This window comes from Sprattus sprattus, assembly GCF_963457725.1.
Source record: "Sprattus sprattus genome assembly, chromosome: 2".
Classification (NCBI taxonomy): domain Eukaryota; kingdom Metazoa; phylum Chordata; class Actinopteri; order Clupeiformes; family Clupeidae; genus Sprattus; species Sprattus sprattus.
In genome coordinates this window covers 47,559,281-47,583,571 of record NC_137921.1, presented here as the reverse complement: position 1 = coordinate 47,583,571, position 24,291 = coordinate 47,559,281, and the positions used below count along the sequence as shown (strand labels likewise).

The 24,291-nt window shown below is 46.2% G+C and overlaps 1 protein-coding gene across 1 annotated transcript in view; it reads left to right on the top strand.

Annotated features, from left to right (window-relative positions):
* Positions 1-24,291, top strand: part of cpamd8 (C3 and PZP like alpha-2-macroglobulin domain containing 8) — a 47,564-nt gene that overhangs the window by 20,050 nt on the left and 3,223 nt on the right. The window contains exons 25-41 of the mRNA XM_080860756.1: positions 566-791; positions 2,055-2,231; positions 2,627-2,708; positions 9,646-9,802; positions 10,204-10,278; positions 11,710-11,875; positions 12,095-12,181; positions 12,434-12,570; positions 13,234-13,389; positions 14,553-14,615; positions 16,000-16,247; positions 16,560-16,647; positions 19,609-19,683; positions 20,274-20,379; positions 21,022-21,132; positions 21,618-21,830; positions 23,597-23,668. Coding sequence (XP_080716882.1) covers positions 566-791; positions 2,055-2,231; positions 2,627-2,708; positions 9,646-9,802; positions 10,204-10,278; positions 11,710-11,875; positions 12,095-12,181; positions 12,434-12,570; positions 13,234-13,389; positions 14,553-14,615; positions 16,000-16,247; positions 16,560-16,647; positions 19,609-19,683; positions 20,274-20,379; positions 21,022-21,132; positions 21,618-21,830; positions 23,597-23,668 — 2,239 coding nt within the window. The remainder of the gene's footprint in view (positions 1-565; positions 792-2,054; positions 2,232-2,626; positions 2,709-9,645; positions 9,803-10,203; positions 10,279-11,709; positions 11,876-12,094; positions 12,182-12,433; positions 12,571-13,233; positions 13,390-14,552; positions 14,616-15,999; positions 16,248-16,559; positions 16,648-19,608; positions 19,684-20,273; positions 20,380-21,021; positions 21,133-21,617; positions 21,831-23,596; positions 23,669-24,291) is intronic.

Genomic DNA, 24,291 nt, shown 5'->3' with positions numbered 1-24,291 from the left:
ATATATGGAGGAGGAACTCCTTGTACAAACACTTGAAATGAAAATAAAAGCACCATAATAATAGGCTGGTGAAAAAGTAGGAGTCACATCCTTTTGCCTGCTTGAGGATGGGGTAATAGGAGGTGAAAGCCCTTTTCTGCCAGCTAGAAACAAGTTTGTCTGGAGCCAAACTGTAAGCTGGTTTGTGTTGTCAGACATATTGCCTTCACCTGTTTGGTCGAGTCAGGTCAATGGAATGAGAGCAAATGGAGGACTGGAAAAAGTGACTGAAAGGAGGAAATATGAAGGGAATGAAGGGAGGAGCGGGTGGATGTGTGAACAAAAGAAAGGAGGGATGGCAGGCAGCTGTTTCTGGGGAATTTGGGAGAGAGGGGTTAAGCATTCCGAAACACTCCCACACCCCCACGCTCCACTGTACTGTTGCCATGTTTTCATTCTGAGCCTCCATGATCTCTCAGATCTGTGATCTCTGTGACCTGTGATCCTTGTACCCTGTGATCTCTGTGACCTGGGATCCCTGTGATCTTTGTGATTGAGATCTCCGTGATCTGGTCTTCTCCGCTAGGTTGGCCATGGCTCTCAGCCCTCCAACGAGTCCATCATTGTGCAGTGGCCTGGGCCGCTCTCGGGCCAGATTCGGCACATTGGCTTCTCCACGGGCTGGGGCTCCGTCGGCGAGTTTAAGATTTGGCGAAAGGAGGAATCGGACGAGAACCACAACGAGGCCTTCACTCTGGGCGTCCCGCACAATGTGGTGGCAGGGTCAGAGCGAGCCACAGCCTCCATGATTGGTAAGGAAAGAGCCCCCTCACACTCCCAGCCACTTAAAACGGCTTTCCTTTCAAAGGGGCACATTTGAGGGTGCCTTGCTTACACTAAGGGCTCTATGCAAGACCTTTCAAAGCCAAACTTTCTTTGAGTACTTCTTTGAGCTAGCCGTGTTTTAAACAAATAAACAATGCCAAATGTTAATGCATTTAGAATGCATAGATCTACTGAGAAACTTTCTAGGAGGTGGGAATCCCTTATTTTGTCTGTGTACAGCACATTCAATATGGGGGAAACCTATGCTGGCCTAGTCTGATTGAAGAACTGTTAACATACTTTAAGCTTTAAGCTTTTTAGTGATAAAGAAGGAATCAGTTTTCATTATACTCTTTGTTACAATTTCCACATCCAAAATACTTTCTCACTCAAATTACTAGAAAAGGGTCCTCCTCGGTGACTAATAAAAAGAATCTGTTTTAAGAGTCTACATTGTCTCATGCACATGTTTAAAACTCTCACTGGGCCATAGTTATTTGTGATTTGTGAGGAGAAAGTTTCCTTAATGGGTAGACTGGGGGTGATTTTGTCTGCATTTTTTTGCGTGATGGGTGAGGGGAGAGTTTCCTTCCCGGGGACACAGTGGCGGCCACTGTGGCTTTCCCATCTGTGTGCGCATTCGTCCCTGAGAAATGTGTTATACTTCTGAAAATAACTGTATTGCACTATGTCCAGAAATGGTTTATGGTAGATATAACATTTGGATCCCTCGGGAAATGATTAGTGTTTTGTTGTATTACTTGTGTGCCAAACCCCTCTCCTGGTCTAGAAGGGTTGTTTATCTGAATAAAGTCAAGCACACAAGTACTTACTGCTTTTAGCTCCATCCCTCATCCCGTCACTTCTTAAAAATGTTCTGCATATCTAACTAAGGGAGATGATTCTATGGTCCTGAGAAGCTCTTTTGGTCAACACATGATTGGCCACAGAGCTCCTCTTCAATGAACCCATGAGATCTCTTGACTGAAGACAGAAGTGAAGAATGAGCTGTCTCAAATGGGAACTTAAAATAAAGCCTTACACTGAGATGGACTCTGGACTCTTCAACTGAGTTTCTGTCTAACTTTATACCTTTAATTTAGCATCACCGGAAGCTTTAGATAGAAGCATAGCCAGGGACGTGAAGGGTATCTGTAAAGCTCTTTGTCTACAGAGCACAGTTAAACTGAACAATAAGGGCTCTCTTCCATGTAATGGCTGTTGTTATTGTCTTCAACTGTGTGCTGTAGGAGATGTGATGGGTCCCACACTGAACAACCTGGACCGCCTGCTGCGGCTGCCCTTTGGCTGTGGAGAGCAGAACATGATCCACTTTGCCCCCAATGTGTTTGTGCTGAGGTACCTGCAGAAGACCCGACAGCTGAGCCCAGAAGTGGAGGCCGAAGCCACTGATTACCTGCTACAAGGTACCCACATCTACATCCACGTGTTCTGTTACCAGATGCAAGGTACAGGCATACACACTGTGTTACTGAAAAAAGGCAGAGAGATGTCCATGCAAACACCCACTACCATCTGCGAGACACAGAAGCAACACACACACACACACACACACACACACACACACACACACACACACACACACACACACACACACACACACACACACACACACACACACACACACACACACACACACACACACACACACACACACACACACACACACACATACACACACACACACATAGATATGGTCATCACTTGCCGAGTATACCAGTTCACCAGTACCAGTATAAAAGTGGGCCCCATGATGATGACCGGTACTGCAAGCCTGACTCCTGGCTTTTTCTTCCCACAGGTTACCAGAGGCAGCTGACCTACAAGCGGCAGGACGGCTCTTACAGCGCCTTTGGGGAGAGGGATTCCTCCGGGAGCATGTGGTGAGCAGACCCCCCCCAACCCCCTCCAACCCGGCCAGCTGCCTGTCATCTAGTCCCCCATTAGCATGACTTACGATCCCCTCATACAGCCACCCACAGCAGCGCCACCATACTGGGTGGAACCGTGAGAAGTCTGCGAGTGAGAAGCACTCGCTCCGTGCAACTGTGGTGTGCAATAATCAAAACAACAACAACACGCAACGGCTGTTGCAGTGGCGTGATACATTTTTGACTTGGTATTATTTTCGCCTTGCAGACGCTCTCCAGTGAGCATGTATGGGTTTCATTGTGTTTGGATTAGCGAATCAGGGCTGGCTTTAATGCCCTTGCCCTCAGACGGAGCCACATGTATTAGGCAGAGAAGCGCGCATTAGCTTGATGGATTGGTGGAGGGCGGAGGCGATGAGACAGGAGACAGGAGACGGGGTCAGGCTGCTGAGCGCGTCTGAGTTGTTGACTGTAAAATAGGCGGGATTATGACACCCCAGAGAATCGTACACAAACTCCTAATTAGCTCCCGGTCTCCCACCATGAGGGCCAGACAGATTTATATGCTGCTTTTATTTTTCGTGAGGAATGGAGAGTTGGAGCGTGAATGGGTTGGGTGGAAGGGGTGAGGGAGACCCCAGTCAACCGTGCTCCCCATTTGGCTGTTACTAAGACCTTCGATTCTCAAATCCGCACCCCCCTCCCCGTCCTCACAGGGGGCTATAATTCATCCCCCTGTCACAGGTTGGAAAAACACAAGGAGGTGCCCTGGAGCTCTCCAGGAGTGGAGAAAAGTAGGACACATCTTTTTTGTGCATAGTTAGTGCCCTAGACCCCCCCAGCCCCCCGCCCATACCACTGACAATAAACTCTGAGAAGAGTGGGTGCATTCTGCAACCCCTAGGAGAACCTTCAAAGCAAATCATCCTATGATGATGATGGTTTTAAAACAAACCAAAACCAATACAATCGATTGCTTGTATGTAAGTGTCTGATAAAACCTGTGGCTTTTACCACATCTCAAAAGGTTCTGTGTACAGGCTTTAGCCATTACCAGATGGTATGAAGAGCCTTTTCCTTCCATGGCAAGGGGAGAAAAAAAACATCCTGCCTCTGTGAGTTTGTTACACGGCTTTGCTCAACTCGTTGGTGACACATAGCTCAGCGATGCTGAGCCTCATGCAAGGCTTTATTAATCCAAGAGCAATGTGTTTATATGTCAGAACAACTCAGCTGTTGTTTGGACTCCAGAGCGGGTCATTAGCCTGGCAGTTTGGTGCCAGCCAAACAGCGGGCACTAATGCAGTGTTAATGTATTCCAGGCTGTAAAAATGTATTGGGGAGGAAATTGCTCAGAGTAATGAGCACATTGACCGTGGCCACAACCGCCAGGATTTAATATGTACTTCTTATGGAAGCCAAGGCCTACAAGACTAATTTGATCGCTGAACTAGCCTAGGATAGAAAACCTACACAACCAGAAAGAGAAAGAGAGCAAGGAGGCTCCATGGATACGCTCCAACACCTACTAAATTACAAAGAAGAAAGAGGTTCTATAGGGTTTCATCTGAGGACTTTGAAGATAAACTCAAATGTGAGATTCTGGGATTGTGGGGTACTGTCTGTTTAGCTGTAATCTGACAAATCTTATGTGACACTGCACCCATACCTTTTCCATCTAGATCTCGTAATTTGCCCCCCCCCCCCCCAAACAGACACACACACCCCTTTCCCCACCCTAGCCACACCTCCCCCCTCTACTCTGTAACCAGGTTAATCCCCCAGTTAGGGGTAAACACAGATGCGAGATGTGTGAGATTCAGGCCAATGGTAGATCCTCAGATCCTTGGCAGAATGGAGCTACGAGGACCCTTCTGGGTAGTGTGCCTCTGACAGAATAGACAGATATCTCTGAGGCGTAGTTTAATGTTCAAAATGCTTTACTATGTCTATGGAAGAAAGACTACAATTGGCCTTGGCCTCTTACTCCATATTTGCAGTCTCAAACTAAAATGAAGCACACATGGGTATTTTCACAAACACACAGGATCATCTGTGGTTCCCCTTTCAATACCTGCACTGAACCTCTAAGAGCAACAAGGCGTTTGCTGTATCTTTTGCATCTTTTTCTATGCAACAGCTCTCATATTGGCCACTCATATGTTCCTGGTGTTCAGTTCCACACCTCAATATGAAGTAAGACAAAGTGAGAGAGCAAAAGTGTGTGTGTGTGTGTATGTGTATAAGTACGTGTGAATATATCTGCCTATCTGTGTGTGTGTGTGTGTGTGTGTGTGTGTGTGTGTGTGTGTGTGTGTGTAAAAGCATTTGTGTAAATGTGTACATCTGTGTGTGTGCGTCCCGTGTTCCTGAGTGAACCTGAGGTAGCAGAGCTGTCTCTGGCGCTTCCCTGCCCTCTCAATCATCTTTATGCTCTGAAGCACCTCTGCGGTCAGCCAGGCTGTTAAAGCTGGTGACACAGTGTTGCCGTGGTATTACTTAACATTATAAAAATTCCTGCCGTCTTTGGGCTCCTGGTCTGAGCTCACCCTGGGGACCCACAAGTTCCAGGACCAGCAAGAGAAGATTTAATAGCCTCCTTTATGAGGTCCTTTTTCCGCCTCCTCGACGCTGGCCTGCTCTCCCAGTTCCGACCCCAACGTGTGTGTGTTTTTAGGAAAAAGAATTACACTGTTTATCTTAATTTATTCCCACTCTGTGCATGTGTGTATATGTGCGTGTGTGTGTCTGTGTGCGTGTGTGTCTGTGTGTGTGTGTGTGTGTGTGTGTGTGTGTGTGTGTGTGTGTGTGTGTGTGTGTGTGTGAAAGAGAAGGAAGCTTGCCTCATGGTTTGGCAGTGGTGAGGAGGATGCTGTAATGCTAGTGTAGTCACTGAGTGTCCAGGTCTTGCTGAGGGCAGTGTGGGTTTGTGGGTAGTAGATGTGGTAGTTTGGTGTTGTGTTGGCTTGCATGGGTGGTAGTGTGTTATGCTTTTTGGTCACCAGTTCCCTATATGAAATGCAAGAGATTTATGTATTTATATCTGACCAGCCATTAACACATTTTAACATTGATATATATTGGGAGATAGTTCATTTCACAGTGTTAGATGGTACGACCAAAGTACAGGTATAAAACAATTCAGAAGTTACTGAAAGTGTTATGAGTAAATTGTTATGAAGATAGATGTCAATGATTTTTTTCAGCAGTTCTGTGTTACGCTGTTTAGATGTGACATGTGAGGATAGTATTGTGCTGTAAGGTTGCTGTGTGTGTGCAATGGTATGTGATGGTTAGGTGTGGTTGGTTAGTTTTTGTTAGTCTCTTGAGTCTATGTTTGTTTTGTGGTTTGGTGTGAACAATTGTCTAGTTTGTTGAGTTGTAGGTGTAACAGGGTTATCAAATTAGGGTTCTCATGAAATCATGATTTTGTAATTAAACCACTAAAATTGATGGAATAATCTAGTTCTAACACTTTTGTACTACAAGTATTACAAGTCTATGACACTCATGAGACAACCAGGTTAATGAAAACAATAGGAGATCATTGCTTGACAGCAGATGGCTTCAGTGAATGTTACAGCAAAAACAGACAAGCTTTTGCCTTTTGTCATTTGCCTTTTGGGCAGTTGTCATTTGGTGCCTGTAGACACTCAACCCACTTGGTGAAATAACTTAGTGAGGAAGTATTTGTTATCTTGCAAGAACTTAGTTATGGGACTGATCCAGTCCATTTGGAGGTTACACCAAGGGACCAAGTGATCCTAGTTTACCATGTGACTTGTAGTTGGGGTCTGTTCAGTGGCTGAGATGGACAGAACTGGCAGAAGACCAAACATCCCTTGCTTTACCTGTTATGTCTTTGATCAAAAATGGCCAGTAAACTACATACTGCAGGGTATTTTATGTGGTCCTAGCACTGCTGTGGCCTCCACATCAATGTGATAAGTCCAGACAACCAATGGAGTGGTCTCTGGCCATGGGGAATGCACACTAGCAGTCCTTTCTCAATCGTCAGGCAGTGCTGTAAGTTCTGAAAGTGCCTTAAGTCTGTTGATTTTTGTAGCATGGGCACCGAAATGGGGAACCTCTGGAGATCGAAGGGCTGGATTTTTTGGATCAGGAACTCCTGCATAGCAACAACACTCTTGCATAGCTAGTCAGCGTTGCCACACTATCTACATAGACGGAGTGTCTGCAACCTAGAGTCAGGGTTTTTGCAATCCTCCCTGGCTCGTTCCCCACTGGAACACCCTGTCCTTCCAGAGGAGCTTAGTAAGTGGTCTGGTGATCTCAACATAGTCCAATGGTCAATGAACTGTCTTGAGTGGTTACAGATGCCTCTGAGCTCTGAAATGGTAGTTGGGGCTTTGATATCTTGAATGGCCTGAACTCTCCCTGCTTGGGGATCAGTGCCATTAGTGCCAACAAGTAGCCCAACATATATAACTTTGGAACGACACCACTGCTTTGTTAGGAAACGTATCTGCAGTGCACACATGAGACTAGGTGAGACCAAGTGTCTAACAGAGCTTGGAGGTTTATGCTACCTTCAACAAGCACAGTGCAGAGTGTAGATGCACTAGATGAGATCACCTAATAGCTACAAAAGAGGCTGTCCATGCTGAGGGCCATGGCTGAACCAATCAATTCAGTCTCTTACTAAAGCGATCTATGTGCGATCCAGAGATTACATATTGAGCACTCTGGCCTCCCCGTCTTGGTTGTCAGTTGGGCACAAAACTGACTCCCAAAACTGTCATCTGGGCCATCTTCCCAATTTCCTGCATCGGGTATTTTCCATGTTGACATGTGTAGGAAATGAAAAGAAAACCGGATGCATTCCCTTTCTGTGAAACTTTGGGCTGCAATATAATTAACCACTTCAGCATGAAAGTTGCAACTGCGCTAGAGAAAGAACAGTAAACCTTGGCCAGAGGTTGGGTGCAAATCGCTCATTTAATTACAATGCATGAAATGCCCTCTATTGTTATTCCTAGGCTTCTTCTTCTTCTTCTTCTTATTCTTCTCACCTTTTTCTGCGATTAATTCAGCCCGAACCGCTTAACGTAGAAACTTCATTCAAACTTTGTCGCGTAGGTCTTGTAAAGGACACTTATGTATAAAGTTTTCTAAACTTTATACTTTTTAAGATATTAAATAAAAACGAATCGAAATTTTCCCATTGACTTACATTGGGCCATTATGACATCATATTAGGGTCTTTAAACTGGCTTGCACCTGTGCTTCACTGACAGCTGCGCCAAATCAAAGGAACCTCTTCTCTGTCCCTCTCAATTTAACTGTAACTAGGAACATTAAGACACCTTCCATTCTCTACTTTTTTTCTATCCATCTCTCCATCTTTCTCTCTATCCCTCTCAGTCTACTTTCTCTCACACTCAATCTCTCTTCTTCACTCCATTTTTATCTCCTTTTTTCAATATTTTCACTCTCTTTTTCTCTTTCACTCTTCTTTCCTTCTTCCACTCTTCTTTCACTTTTCTTTCCTTTCTTCACTCTTCTTTCTTTTCTTCTTCCACTCTTCTTTCCTTTCTTCACTCTTCTTTCTTTTCTTCTTTCCTTCTTTCACTCTTCTTTCCTTCATCCTCTCTTCTCTCCTTTCTTCACTCTTCTTTCCTTTCTTCTTTCCTTCTTCCACTCTTCTTTCCTTTCTTCTTTCCTTCTTTCACTCTTCTTTCTTTTCTTCTTCCTTTCCTAACTTTTGCATTTCATGCACTGGTATTTCCTTCAGGAAATGCATTTTCTAGTTGTTCTTTGTTGTTCTTCCTAAAGGGTAACAGAATCTCTATATGTGCATGGAATCCATCATGCAAGACAAAAACTTTGATTTTACTGTGGTTTTAAAGTGGCATTATGCAGTTATTGTACTTCAGGGTTAGGGTTAAGATTTTACCTTAAAATAACAGCTTAAAAAAATTGGGGCGCTACAATTACTTTTAATGTGGAGAATCGCTTCCGTGCCATTGCCATGGGGGGGTCTGTATGCATATTACTGGGTTATGTAGGTTTGCCTGAATCAGCCCGGTTTCTACTGTCTGCTGAACTAGTAAGTAGCTTATTTGCCGTCTTGCTTTGTCTTGTGTTGCACTTCCTTGATGTTTGACTGTGTTAGGACAGTTGTTGACTAACTAGTTTGTCAAAGTGTCAAAGTAAGCACATTTCAAGAGGTTTCGCTAGTTTTAGCAATTAGCAATTGTTCCGTTATGCTGCTTTAAGTGCATTACCACTTACAGTGCTGCTGTTATCAAAACTGTTACAGTGAAAGGTAAGAAGATGGCTGGAGACTACCTGTGAGGTTGAGCAGGGAATGATGGGTTTATTGGTATGGCAACGCCTACAGAGGATATAGGCAGTTGTGTTTTGGATGGGTGTTTTGAGAGAAGTGGAATTAATTTCTGTGGGGCTGGTAGTGTGAGGAGTGAGTCGTCATTTATCCTAGCCCTGCTCTCTAGGGCCTTCTTGGGCACCCTTCCCTCACAATCTAGGAATACCAATTCCGCGTTGCACAAAAACCCAGACTGGAATGGAATGCGCTCAAAACATCCAGGCAGGCAGAAACATACTTGATTTGGCATTGTTAAATATGACATTCTTGGGATGGAACAGCTGCAAGATACTGTGTTGATGGAGGCTTGGCCCCAAGACCATCAATGTCTCCATACTTCCTATCCATAAAAAAAACAACCTACTAGAGTTTTTATGGGTTTGTCCCTGCAGAGGAGATGCATTGCACACTTTGGAATGACTCAAGTCCGAATGTCATAGCATTTTTAAAAATTGGGTTTTCCCTGCATAAAATTAGATCTTAGTCTTTCAGATGAGTTAAAAATGATTGTAACCATGGAAAAATAATAAAATGAATAAATAATAAATAGTGATAAAAGAACTATATTTAATAAAATGTTTTCTGGTGTATTGTTGCCAGGCTGACAGCATTTGTGCTGAAGTCCTTTGCTCAGTCACGGGGCTTCATTTTCATCGACCCCGAGGAGCTGCGAGCCCCCAAAGCCTGGCTCATCACTCATCAGAAAGAGGAGGGCTCCTTCCCTGCCATGGGCAGGATACTCAACAAAGACCTGCAGGTACACTCCAAGAGTTTAAACACACCATGTGCTCTGACTAGGAATGTTTCCTTTGTTAGCGAGAGAAATTGGTTTTGAGTTTCTGACACCTGTGGGCTTGCTTTGAGCAAAGTGTGATTACCCATGTATCACCCTGCCATATTTTGGGGGCAGCTAGAGCCCAGGCCTTCATTAGTGCCTTTAGATCGTACCTTCTTGTTGCCCCTAGAACAAGTATTTCTATTAGTCTGCATAGCTTTGAGAAAAAGCCCTGAAGAAACAAGAAAATACGTTTTTTTAAAGGATTAATAGGGTAGCATTCTCCTCCTCTGTAAATAGCTGCTTCCCTCTTTAAAGTTTGTCATAATCGTGTCTCAAATGAGTATGGGTTCTAACACAAATTACTTGTATTTGAATTTCAGGGGGGAATCCATGGAAAAATCTCCCTGACTGCATATGTGGTGGCTGCGCTGCTGGAGACCGGAATCGACACAGAGGTGAGAGATTCTAGAATGTTTAACAGAAGCTCACAGAGTCACCCTGTTGCCATTGCCCATACAAGAGGACAAGAGTATGAGATAACAAAGGCCTATTACCTCAGCTAGAGCAGACACGGTCTTAGAACAAGAGAGTCCTCTTTGAAGTGAGCATTCACAGGCACTGACACCCCCTATCATCACCTCCAGATCAGCCCTTTGCTGGTAGTATCAGAGTTGTAAGTTTAAAAGTTCACCCCTTTCTTTCAGAAGATGGATACTTTCTTGGCAAAGCTTGAGTGTTTTTTTTTCTCTCGCTAATGGTAATTTAATCATATCTAATATCAAACCACTCTGGTTGGATTAAAGATTTATGATAATAAGACAAGGTAATAGATTCCTCGGAGCAAACATCATTTCTCACATTCCTGTTTACTGTACTTCAGACTTCTGGTTTTCTTTTGGAGTCACATAAGAGTCAACCTGTCATTCGTTCAGTCTAGCACACTGAGTTAAGTGCCATCGCAATTAAACAAAACTTGGCGAAGGATCTCTAAGAGTTCAGATTCAGTGATTTGGATGTGAAGTTGGTTCCTCTGAACAAGTTACTGAAATAAGTCAGTTATACATTCACATGGTGCCCTGTATAGGATTTTGTGAAAGACTTCATAGGGATTATTGCGCCTTCTGCCCTTTGTCTCAACCTTACTTTTTGTCTTTCTTCCTGCAACTACAGTGTCCTTTAAAGATCTTTGGCAGAACTTAAACTTTGCCTGTCCCATTGAACACATAGTCAAAGGACATGTCAACTTCACATCAAAGAGACCCTCTTTCCTCTTGTTCTTCAGTTCTCCTCATTAAAAGACGACAATTCGCATTAGAGTGAGTGGCTGTTGAAGACTATAATCCAGCTAGCACAGGAAGAGAATACATCTGGAAGACATGAAAGTGCCTGTGGCCATGGCAACCCGAGGAAAACCCATTCACACTTGTTGATAAGTCTGTCAGCCTGAAGGTCTGGGAGGTTGGGGAGGCAGTGTCACGGTGAAACCATCTCAAACATTTCAGCGCTCAGCTTTAATGTCCATTTCAGAGGCACGGCATGAAACACACTTGTGAGAAACCACCTGGTTTTTTTTTTTATCCCTTTCTTTTCTTTTCTTTTCTTTTCCATGGTCCTAATTTGCACTCTTAGCCTTCCACTCCTGGTAAGACAGATCTCACCAGGTTCCCAAAAGGCAAAAGCCATCACTGTGGCAATGCCCTCACTCATTTTCAGTGTTTTTTTTTGCGTTTCATCTTTTTTCAAAGGCTTAAAGCAAAACAATTTTTTTACTATTTCTGCAATAATATTCGACAAGATAAAGTTTAATGTCCGCAAGTTTAAGTTAACTAAAACTAATGAAGAAGTTAAACTAAGATTAAGATTACTGTGTGCGTTACCTCTCTCAGGAGGAAAAGATGGCAGTAGCCAGAGCGAAGGCTTTCCTGGAGAGTAACACATACTCGGCTGATGACCCCTACACCACGGCCCTGCTAGCCTATGCCCTCGCCCTGCTGAGAAGCCCCTACGCACCCCTCGCTCTCCGCCGCCTCAACCATATGGCCATCACTCAAGGTAATATACTGCCTGCCTGTGTATGTGTGTGCATGTATGTTTTTTTTTTTTTTTTATTACAAACATTCAAAACAATAGCTATAAATGAATAGCCAATATTTCTTGTGGAGAGTCATTTGATATAGCCTGGGAATTTGTTGTTTTGTTTTCAGTGGGAATGGTATTGTGTTTTTTCTTTGTGGTTGACTCGGTTTGGTTTGGTCACTTTTGTCTCCTCAGATGGCTTTACCCACTGGAGTCTCACTGGGAGCACGGTTACAGATGAGGACACCTTCATGGGATTCAGCGATGGACTCTCACAGTCAGGTGCCTGCTCTGAATGTGTAGACCCAAACCCTGTCGCTTCTCTCACCTTTGACCCCCTAGTGGAAAAGTCAAGCTCATAGCTGCAGTCAGGTGCCTGCTCTGAATGTGTAAACCCAAACCCAATCAAAAGAGACTGACATGGGAAGCCGCCTGAGTGAACGCTGTGAGACCTTTGAGGAACTGAACTCAATTTCTTCTCTTTTCTGACCGTTCTTCCCTATTGTCTGTGTTTCCTCTTTCTTTGTCTCTCAGTGGTGTCTGCTGAGGTAGAGATGACGGCGTACGGCTTGCTCACCTACACGCTGCTGGGTGATGTGGCCTCTGCTCTGCCCGTCGTCAAATGGCTCTCCCAGCAGAGGAACGCCCTGGGGGGCTTCTCCTCCACTCAGGTGCCCCTCTTTCTCCAGCCCTTGTTCAATCATTGTTCTTTATCACTCACTCGTTCTCATTATAGCAATTCTCATTCACTCTTTCATTGATCTGTTGGTCTTTGAAACTTCATATACACTCATCTGCCCTTTATTAGGTGCACATAGCGAAAAGTTATGCAGTTTAATACAGTCCTGCAATAAATACCGCTTCATGATGTTCAGGATGATGTAGTTTGTGGTGCTGTTAAACTGTTTTGAATACAAAGGTGTTCCTGTTTTTTAGCCTAGCCTCACTGATTAAAATGAGTTAGTCAAAATTATACGAAACACGTGTCATTACAACGCAATAGAATACAATACAACCACACCACAAACTGCAGCCTCCAAAATAAATACACAGTCGAATCAACATCTCTCTTAATAAGTTTAAACAAATACTGAATAGTATAACCTTCATGAAGCTAAGATTAATTGCTGGATTAGACTGCTTTAGTTTTAACTCTGTGTTTAGTTAGTTTAAATTGGCAACTAGAGTGTAGGTCTCCATTCTTCTTTTAACCTTTTGTGTTGATAAGAGTTACGGTGTGTATATGTTTCTTTGTATGTGTTAGTGGTGCTGTCTTTGTCAGATGCTTGAAGAGCCATTGTGCTGATGGTTGCTGTGGTTCTCTCGTGTGGCAGGACACATGTGTGGCCCTGCAGGCCCTCTCTGAGTACGCCATCCTGTCCTACGTGGGGGGAGTGAACCTCACCATCTCTCTGGCCTCCACCAACCTGGACTTCCAGGAGACCTTCGAGCTGCAGAGGGACAACAAGAAGATCCTGCAAAGTGCCACGGTACAAACCCCTCCACCATTTAGCAGGGACCCCTGCTGGAGGAACATACACACTGCAGTCTTCAAATGCACACACACACACGCAGACACTGTGGTCATTATCACACACATCGTCAACACACATATACATATATGAAAACATGCACACACATTCACACACATACAAACACAATCCCAGTCCCTTTCTTCTCAAATGACAAACTTCATAATTTGGAATATGTGTGTATTTATATCTGTTTTAAAATACATCGCCTTAAATCACACCACCTCTCACAAACGCCAATCCTGCCACTTTGTATGATGGCACACAGACAGAACTTATTGCAGCCCTCACATGCCTATGTCATGCATGACATCTGTGTAGTCTCCAACCTCGGGCCATGTATATGCCACAATGACATCATCTGGCCAACATGTAGTGCCTCTTGTCCTGACCTCCACCTTGGCTTGATGGGATTTACACACCCACCAGCACACGCGCTCCTCTCACCTTTGACCCCCAAGTGGAAAAGTCGAGCTCATAGCTGCAGTCATGCGGAGTGCACGGGTTGTCTACACCTGGGGGGAAGGGAGTTTCTCTTGTTTCAGTGATGAATGACAGTAATTGTTTGTGTGTGAGGGTGGAGTGTGTCCGTGTTTTTTTTGTAATTGAGGGCCTGTATGGATTCTTGTATAAACTAATGATATGTGGTTTATGTTTGTGTATGTTTGAGATTATGGCCTTTTCCTTGGAAGCCGGTCAGTAGATCAGCCCACAAACTCATAGGGCAGGTAATACAGAAACCCCATGCAGGGCTATGGACATTTGCGTCGTCATGGAGCCTTTCCTTGGCCTGTGACCTTGCTTCCTGATTGACTGTGGCATTTGGACCCGTTTACTGGTTACATAACTTGCTCATGTGACTCAACCGGTAGAACTTGCTTGTAGCAATGCCAAGGTCATGTATGTGTTTCCTTGGTAGTAGATGACTTGATGAATGTTTGCATTGACTATGCATGAAGTGACTGTATAGAAAAGTGTGCATAAATGCAAAGTAAATGTAACATTCCAAAACTGTATTGTATTTGGGCAAAGTTTTGTTTCCTATTACCAATAAGTTATAAGGTAATAAGTAATTTTTTTCTCTCTTCCTTCATATTTCTTTCTTTCTTTTCATCTGTCAGATTCCCAGCATCCCCACAGGCCTGTTTGTCAGCGCTAAAGGAGAGGGTTGCTGTCTCATGCAGGTAAGATCACCCCTCTCTCTCTCTCTCTCTCTCTCTCTCTCTCTGCAAGCCCCTCTCCAGCTCCAGAGGGAACCAGCTCCATTTCCATGACTCACTCCCACTAATGTACAAATTCCTGCCCGTAAATTGGGGAGATCTGGTAAAACTTAGGCAATTGGACACCAGGGGATTGTTTCTTCCCAATGACCCCCTGGATAGGATGCTGTTTTCCCTTTACCTTGTCGCTTTAACAAACAAAAGGCCCTTTCAAGCTAGGGCTCACAAACAACCACAGGCCAGGTACTCCCCGGAGGACCTGCGTCTGCAGAACGCGGTGTACTCTCCATGTCCAGAGAGCAGATCTCCAATCTCAGAGGCCTTCTGCTGCCAGGTGGCCATTGGAGGAGAGACAGAATGCCCCCCCCCCCCCCCCCCCCTCCCCTTAGCCCCGGCATGGCTGCCAAGCCCCCGTGAGAGACTGATTTAGGCCCGAAGCGCTTTTGAAGGCAGCCACAGTTAAGACCCTCACGCTTGGACTTTGACCTGGAGGCAGAGTGGAGTATGTGCCAGATATGCTGCCCTGTCTAACTCATCTGCCTCACGTTCCTCTCGTCTTTATCTGTGCAATCTGTCTGGGTCTCTTGTGTCCTCAGCCCTCCCTTCTCTCTGTCTTTGTTTCGCTCTATCTCTGCTTGTGTGTATGTGTGTGTGTAGTCCTCTCTCTCTCTCTCTCTCTCTCTCTCTCTCTCTCTTTGCCTGGGTTATGTGGTCTGCAGTCACAGAGTTTAGACCCTAAGAATCTGAGACCACATTGTATGACTGGACATCTGTAAGAGGCTATGTAAGTTTCACTATAGCAGAAGATACCATCTTTGATGGAATGCTGTAGTCCATAAAATACAGGAAAAAGAGAGAGAAAGGAAGGAGTAAAGGCACAGGACATCCTCTATGACCCAATTGAAGTAGCTCTTAAAGGTGCATTGTGTAAGATTTTGTGGCATCTAGCAGCAAGGTTGCAGATGATTGCAACCAAACGAATACCCCTCTGTCACCCCTCCCTTTCCAAGCTTGTAGGATAAGCTACAGTGGCCGTCAGTTGCCATACAAACAGGAAAGGCCCTCTCTAGAGCCAGTGTTAGAGTTTGGTTGCACTGGGCTACTGTAGAAGCATGGCGGTGCAACATGGCAGAGTCTGGAATAGGACCCACTCCCTATGTAGATATGAAGGGCCCATTCAAAGTTAACAAAAACATGAGTTGTAAATACAGGTGATTATACTCTAAAGAATATTCCATTTCTGCTAAAAGATCTTCCTAAATCCTATACACTGTACCTGCAGTATTTTTAACTTTCTCTCTCTATTTATCTCTCACTGTTTCTCTCTGTCTTTCTCCCCTCATCTTAGATCGATGTCTCCTATAATGTCCCGGACCCCGTGGCCAAGCCTGCCTTCCAGCTGAAGGTAGACTTGAAGGAGCCCAGGCGGGAGCGCCACCCCTCACCCTCACCGCGCCACCCGTCAGCTCGCTCCCGCTCCCGGGCCGACAACCGCTCCGAGCTGAGTCGCAAGCGCCGGGCGCCCACCGATGACGAGGACCCCGCCGGCCATCAGGACCACATAGACTACCGCGTCACGCTGGAGGCCTGTGCAAGGTACACCCAGCGAGCATAGCTTTAGTAATGTTTGACATAGATCGCAGGAGGATTCACTGAACACATGCTGCAGATTTGCTTGATTTACATGGAAGGTTCTTTACACATCTACTAAATGTCAAATAAACATTTGTAACAGACCCTCAACACTGTAATTAAATACTATTTTTTGAACTGTAAGACCGATCTATGCACTTTAATCACATGATAATGAGGTTTCTGTTTCTCCATCTATGTTCCCTACCTCTCTCCCTCTATCTCTCTCTCTCTCCCTTTCCCTCTCTCTCTCGCCAACTCTGTCTCTCTCTGCAGGTGGCTACACTCAGGCTCATCCAACATGGCAGTCCTGGAGGTTCCACTGCTATCTGGGTTCCGTGCTGATGTGGAAAGTTTGGAGAGAGTAGGAGACACTTATACATACACAAATACATAAACACAAGCATGCACAAACACACACACACACACACACACACACACACACACACAAAAACAACACACATTACACACAAACATTCACACACAGACACCCAACCCCCCAAGATTACGACCTGTGAGGTCAGAGAGGGAGAATGTTCATTTGTGTTTGATGTGTGTGTGTGTGTGTGTGTGTTGCGCTCTGAGCTGAAGGAGACAGGCATCTGGAGGCCATTTCAGAGGAGGCGGCATGGCGCTGTATTTATCATCCGTCTTCGTCCCGCTGGCCTGGTCTCTTCTATCAGCAACCCCTACCACCTCACACAAACACACACTGGCTTATCTCATTAACTTTTCAATTAGGAACAAGCTAAGAAAGATTTATGTAAGACAGTGTGTGTGTGTGGGTGGCTGGGTGTGTGTGTATGTGTGAGAGAGAGAGAGAGATAGAGAAAGAGTGAAAGAGAGAGAGATCGTATTCATGTGTGTGTTTACATGTGTGGTTGTGCAAATATTTTTGAAAGGTCAGTTCATTGTTGTGTTAAACGAATGTTCCTGGCTGTAGGCCAGGGCCCCTCCAGTGCCATTACTGGGCTTGTGTATTTGTATGGGAGTGTGTGTGTGTGTGTGTGTGTGTGTGTGTGTGTGTGTGTGTGTGTGTATATGAGATTGTATGTGCTAGTGGGGCTCTCCGTAGACCTTAACCCAGCAGGGCCCCAGCACTAGGAATGACAGTCAGAGCCAGGGTCGACACTGTTTACCATCCCATTACTAACATACATATACACACACACACACACACACCTCTACACACACACACACACACACACTCACACACACGCACATACACATTCTTCTCAATTTCAGCATAGAGTCTCTGTATATACACTGCTCGTAACGTGTATGAGTGTGTGTACAGGACTCGTGTATGTGTAAATGTGTTTTTGGGGTGAGGTGTTAGCCCCTGTTGCCTCCCCTGCTCCTACTCTGCCTGCCTGTCCCTCATTAGAGCCCAGTTACAGGGCCCTGTCTCCTGTCCTGTGTGCCCATAAACCTCCCAGGCTACCTGGGGAGCCATACAATCCCACCCCTCACACAAAGAGACCCGACCACTCACTCTTCCTGCCCACTCCCCCTAGTCAGCTCCTGGAGCTGGGGCTGCTAACAAACAGGGCTTCCCCGTCGGCTCCCAGATCCAGCATCCGCTGCTGTGCTGTGCTGAGCTTTATGAGAGAGAGAGTGGGGCGCTCAGACAAGCCCAGGTCGTGTTTAGGAGTCAGGAAGACTGGAGCACACACACACACACCCCGTTACGGGACACCAGTGCGAGTGACAAGTGTGTTTTTGGACAGGGGAAGGAAATGGGAAATGTTTGAACATGTTTGATAGCATATGTCCCCCAGTGCTGCAATGAAGATCCCACTCCCCATCACAAATGCAAACACATGGATGCACAAATACATGCACACACACACACACACACACACACACACACACACACACCCACCCACCCACCCACCCCCCGACACACACACACACACACACACACACACACACACACACACACACACACACACACACAAACACTCACATACTCACATTCAAATGAACACATACACGCACACAGATTCAAATAAACACACACAGACACAGACACACACACAGACACACACACACTTATATTGAAAGGAACACACACACACACACACACACACATCACACACAAACACATAATGGCGCCAGCTCAAGCTGAGGGGGGCTGCAGTAAACAGGGAGCCCAGTTGGACAGCCACCTCTCGCTCGGCCCCGTGGGAAGAGTTAACACCCCCCAACAGACTCCTGCGTGGTCACAGAGGTCCCGTAAACATGCCCCCGCTAATCAGACCTGGCATTTGCCTGTGCTGTGGCCCCGGGCCCAAGGCCCCGCTGTCCGTCAGCCAACACTCATATGCACTGGAGCAAAGTGGCTCCAGCCACCTCCTCCTCCACCTCTTCGGCAACAGAGGAGGCGCAGAGGGAGCAGAGGGGAGAAGAGATTCAGGACTGACATATGTGGTGGACCCGCTAACAACAGAACCAGTGCTGACAGAGAATAGATATTGAGCAGGCACAAAAAAAGGCAGCTCACTGGCATAAAACACATGTAGTTTTAACATTGTACATGGTCTTGGAAGTATCTACTGGAGGAAATGGGCTTTTGTAGTACATTACGCATTGTATCATTTTTCTGTGTGACGAGTCTGAAGTAAGTCAGGAACAGCAGAGGTATTGAACCTGCTTAGTGGATTTCAGTTGGTGTAAAAATACTGTATGATGCTTCCTCAAGTTCAATTCCCAGGGGTCTTACACTACTGAAAGTGATTTATGTATGTCTTTATTTAGCTGCTGTTATTGAGTCTGTTTGAATAACAACATCTGTTTAAATGGCTAACTGTGGATGCCAAGCCGAATGACAGAGGATGCAGTGCAGATCCAAACTAAATGAAGAGCAGTCAAAGACCAAGAGCAGTGTAGACTGAGGACAGACCGTCCAATTCATCATACAGAGACAGTAATACAGTGACCTGTGTTCCCACTAGTAACGTGAAGTGTACATTGTTTGTCATCTAATCTTTTCTGATCAGTTATGTGCCAGATGTTTCACGATTTATAATTTCTGTCTATTTCTGTCCTTCTTCCTGTCCTTCCTTTCCTCCCATACTCCCTCTCATCTGACCCCTCTTCCTCCGTTCATCCCTCCCTCTCTTCTGACCCCTCTTCTTCCATTTATCCCTCCCTCTCATCTGACCCCTCTTCCTCCGTTTATCCCTCCCTCTCATCTGACCCCTCTTCCTCCGTTTATCCCTCCCTCTCTTCTGACCCCTCTTCTTCCGTTTATTCCTCCCTCTCTTCTGACCCCTCTTCTTCGATTTATTCCTCCCTCTCTCGCGCCCGTTTCTCCTCCCAGCTCCTGATGGACAAGCGAGTGGGACTGAAGCGGTACGAGGTGGACGGGAGGAAGGTGCTCTTCTACTTTGATGAGGTGAGCAGAGGAATCCCCTGTGCGTCGCCGCGGCTCTTGTGGCCCACCGTTGGCCCCTTTGGAGCCTGAGACCAAGGCCTGTCCACACACTCGCGTTTATTTTCCTCTCGCCGGGAGCAGGATGGAGGGCTGCTTACTTTGGAAGCGCCCTTGGGCCCGACTTGTTTTGAAGTCATGCACGAAAGGAATTCAAACAGTTGATTGACCTGCAGAATGGAAATGCAAAGTCTTCCAAAAGTTGCTTTTAAGAGCAACAACCTGCTGCGGACTTTGATCTGAAATGAAAGCTTCAATAGCAAAGGAGCAGGACTTTTTGGTGGTGTTGTTTTTGAACAGGGTTCATTCGGCTGAACATCGGCCGTGTTCGTCCTCCACCTCTCCACCCTCTGGCATCTGTATATGGGGTTATTCTCCTCTCCTGTTTGCTGAAGTCAGGTGCAAAGCTCCTAAGACGCCTGGCATCGTGCTTGCTGGCAAGAACAGCAGGAAACCATGCCCTGGAGTTTACCTTGGCTCACCTCTCTGTCTCTCTTTCTCTCCCTCTCTCTTTCTCTCCCTCTCTCTTTCTCGCTCCCTCTCTCTTTCATCAGATTCCCAGCCAGTGCATGACGTGTGTGGCCTTCCAGGCGCTGAGGGAGTACATCGTGGGCAAGACGGCACCTGTGCCCGTCAAGGTGTATGACTACTATGAGCCAGGTGCGACGTGCGTGTGAGAGTCAGGCCAGCGTGGCCGAGCCTTCACTCAGACAGCTCAAACGCCACGGAAACAGTGAAGATTAATGGCAGCATGGAATGGGATATTAGTTTCAATATATCAGAGATAATCAGTCATACGAAGTGTATTGTGCTTTGGACTGTTAGGAAAGGATTCGGTGGACATTTGTAGCTTTAACTCTGTACAAACAGCTTATGTTAAGGGGTGGCATAGGTATGTACAAGTATTGGTTTTGGCACTGAAAAGGAACCGTCTCATTTAGAGTGATGGCATGCCATACTACTACTTAATAATGTGATAAATGGTTTCCATTCTGAATGAATGCTTTCTGCCAGCACATATGAAAGATTGGTTTTGGAAGATTTTGGAAAATGTTATGATACAAATGTCACCTCCTAAAAAAACTATGTAACATTGCATTAATCAACTCGGAATTATGATATTTCAGATCTGTAAGGAAATGTGTTAACTTGATTTTGTGTGTGTGTGTGTGTGTGTGTGTGTGTGTGTGTGTGTGTGTGTGTGTGTGTGTGTGTGTGTGTGTGTGTGTGTGTGTGTGTGTGTGTGTGTGTGTGTGTGCCTGTCTGTGTGTGTGCCTGTCTGTGTGTATGTGTTTGGTTTAGCATTCGAGGCAACCCGCTTCTACAACGTGAGTGAGAGCAGTCCTCTGGCGCGGGAGCTGTGTGACGGCCCCACCTGCAACGAGGTGGAAAGCTCCAGTTACCAGTGGACAGGTGCAGACCTCAACTCACAACCCTCCTTATGCACTACACATCCCAGACCTGATCCCCAGATCCCACTGGCACATACCAGTACACAGTATGCTCATCCACAGACACTTTATTTATTTCCAATAAGTATTTATTTCCAATAAGTCCCAGTTCAAAAAGGGCGTAGCAGATTTTAGCCAAATTTGAATGCTGCAACAGAGGGTTTATGTCAAGTATGAGGTGATGCAAGACCCACAGGCCTTCAAACTCATCATACGGAAATAAGGATGCAGAGACCCCCCACACTTGTCTCTTTATCTTTTCTGACGAGTACAGACTTCATCCATCCCAGCACCACCAGTCATGTCCTTGCTCTGCTTACTCATTTTAATGGTGTATAAGTGGGGCCCTTTCCAGAGAGTTAAGTTGAGGCCTCTCCACAGAGCCTGAATGAAAGGTAACAGGGCACATGACTCAGTCCTCCTGGCTGACTTCACCTTTCCCATCAGGCTTTGCGCAGAGCAGCTCGTGTAACAGTGTGATGGGCTGCCCGGAGGAGGAGCGTTTCGAGCGGTGCACCTGCTACCGGGACTGTGGCTACGACGGCGAGCCCGTGTGCGGCTCGGACGGCCAACTCTACCAGAACCAGTGCCAGCTGGAGGTGTCAGCCTGCCGTAACAACACCCGCATCGAGCAGGTGCCGCTCAGCCAGTGCCCGCAGAGTGAGTATGCCACCCCATCACCAATCCACCCTCCTCCGTCAGCACCAGACGCTGCCATCCACACTTAGTTGTACTGAATGGGTTGTCCAACTGAATGAAAACATTGACCTCTCACAAAGAATCTCTCTCTGTGGGATCAAAGCCCTGGTCACGTTCTGACCATGAAATGCGGTGTTCACAAACACACACAGTTACACAACACAAATGACAGTTGTCTAGTGGGGTTAAGTTAAAATATTGTTAAACTTATGACAGTCTTGTGCATTGCACATTGGGTATGTGTGGATATGCATGTGCATGAACAGTATGCTTATGTATTTAAGACTAGTTTACTTCATGTCACATGCTCACTATGAAAGATAACAAGGTATCCACATGCACACACACACACACACACACACACACACACACACACACACACTGACACGGACTGAGAACCAGCTGTTCAGGTGCAAGCTGCCTGCCACAGAAGTCTTGTGAGCAGCACACACACACACCCCTCCTCTGTGCAGGCTGATGCTCTATTACAGGGTCACTGGGCTCCCCAGATTACAGAGTGCTTTTGTGCACGGCCACTCAGGGCCCGGCCACATTCCTCTCGGACGCGCAGGCCTGCAACAAAGAGCCTTTTCTGTTTGTGTAGCACATCGGGCGAAAATGCAGGAACAAAAAAACTTGTGTGTGTGTGTGAGATAGAGAAAGAGATAGTGTGTGAGTGTTTGTGTGTGTGTGTGTGTGTGTGTGTGTGTGTGTGTGTGTGTGTGTGTGTGTGTATGTGTGTACATTTGTTTGTATGACACACAAATAAACACAAGCAGGAAAAAGCAGGAACAAAAAAAAAATCTTAATTTGTGTGTGAGTGCATGTTTTCTAAGAAGAAGGAAAAAAATTGTGTGTACACTCACGCCGGCACATCAAGGGAATACACAGGGGGGAAAAATGCTGTGAGACAACCCCCACCCCCCTCACCCCCTGACCCCTGACCCCTGGCCTGGCTGCCAAACGTTTGAAGGCGGGCGTAAGAAGAAGCTGAAGTGGCAGGCGGGCGGGTGGTGGTGGTGGCGGCAGCCGTGTTTGTGTTTGTTTGCGGTGCTCCCCATTAGGGCTCCACGCTTCACTGCACCATCTCGGCGGGGAGCTGAGAAAACTGAGGCCATGCCAGCCAACCCATGCCAGGGGCCCCTGGCACCGCTTCCCATCTCCCTCTCCGTCTCCGTCTCTGTCTCAGTCTCAGTCTCCGTCTCACTCTCCTTCTCCTTCACTCCCCCTTCTCACCTAAACCCACTTAAGTTCACCTCCACACCAAACCGACCCCCGCCGCGTCAATCGCCCGTAGACGCCAATTAGCACAGTTCCTGAAGCAGAGGGGCTGAAGTAATGCACGAAATGAGCCGGCTCAGTGCTTGGGCCGAAACAGGCATGTTTTCTTTCTTTCGGGAGCCTGACCTCTTAGGGAGCCGGCCTCCTAGACACCGAATGTGACAAAAGGGAGCAAAGTTCAGCCCCTATTCAGCTTGGGAGGCTTTGGGAAGTTCGGCCCCATTCACAGAGCACGGCTGGTGGGTTATTTTTGCAGGCTTGCAGAAACGCTCATTATGGCATTCAAACTATGAGAAGGTTTTTGGGTGCCAAAGTGTTTGTGTGTGAGTGTGTGAAGAGTGAGCGGGTGTCTGATAGGGACTGATAGAACTTGGGGTTCCTTTAGACGTGAATCTGTTGCAGTAATGTGTAAACCTGTGTGTGTGTGTGCGTGTGTGTCCTTGCAGTGGAGTCAAGACAAGAGCAAGATCCAGCCACAGGGGAAGAATCTGAGCGGGAGGCAGTTCTTATCCACACAGGTATCTATCCCTCTCTCTCTCCCTCTCTTTCTGTCTCATTCACCTCACCCACACTCACACACACATGTGTCCTAACCTCTCAGCCACCCTTCCCCTATTGTACACATACTCGCAAATGAGAGCCTTCCTGGCAGAAGACTGTTTTTGTTTGTGTGCCAGGTAAAGGCAGGTGCTGGAGAGCTGAAGCATCAACTTAGTGTGTGTGTATTTGTGTGCGTGTGTTAAGGGGGGTGCAGGGCGTAGCGGAACTCATGCTGTCTGTGTATTTATCTGGCCTCCCTTGGCTAGCAGCACAGTGGGTGTGTGTGTGTGTGTGTGTGTGTGTGTGTGTGTGTGTGAGTGTGTGTGTGTGTGTGTGTTAGAAAGAGATGGTGGAGACTGCAGCTCATGAGCTGTTCAGACTTGCCCCTCTGATATTTAAAAAGACTCAGAGGCAGAGCTGGGACGACCCCTTCAGTCTTCCAGACTGCATACAGATTAAGCACAGATTACAAACTTCTACACAAACGTTACATGTTCATATTTGCTATTCATTTCATGAGGTTACTTCTAAATGCACACGCAGTAAGGCCTTTGCCATTTCTTGTAGAAATGATTGATTTTTTTGTCAAATAGTCCATGAA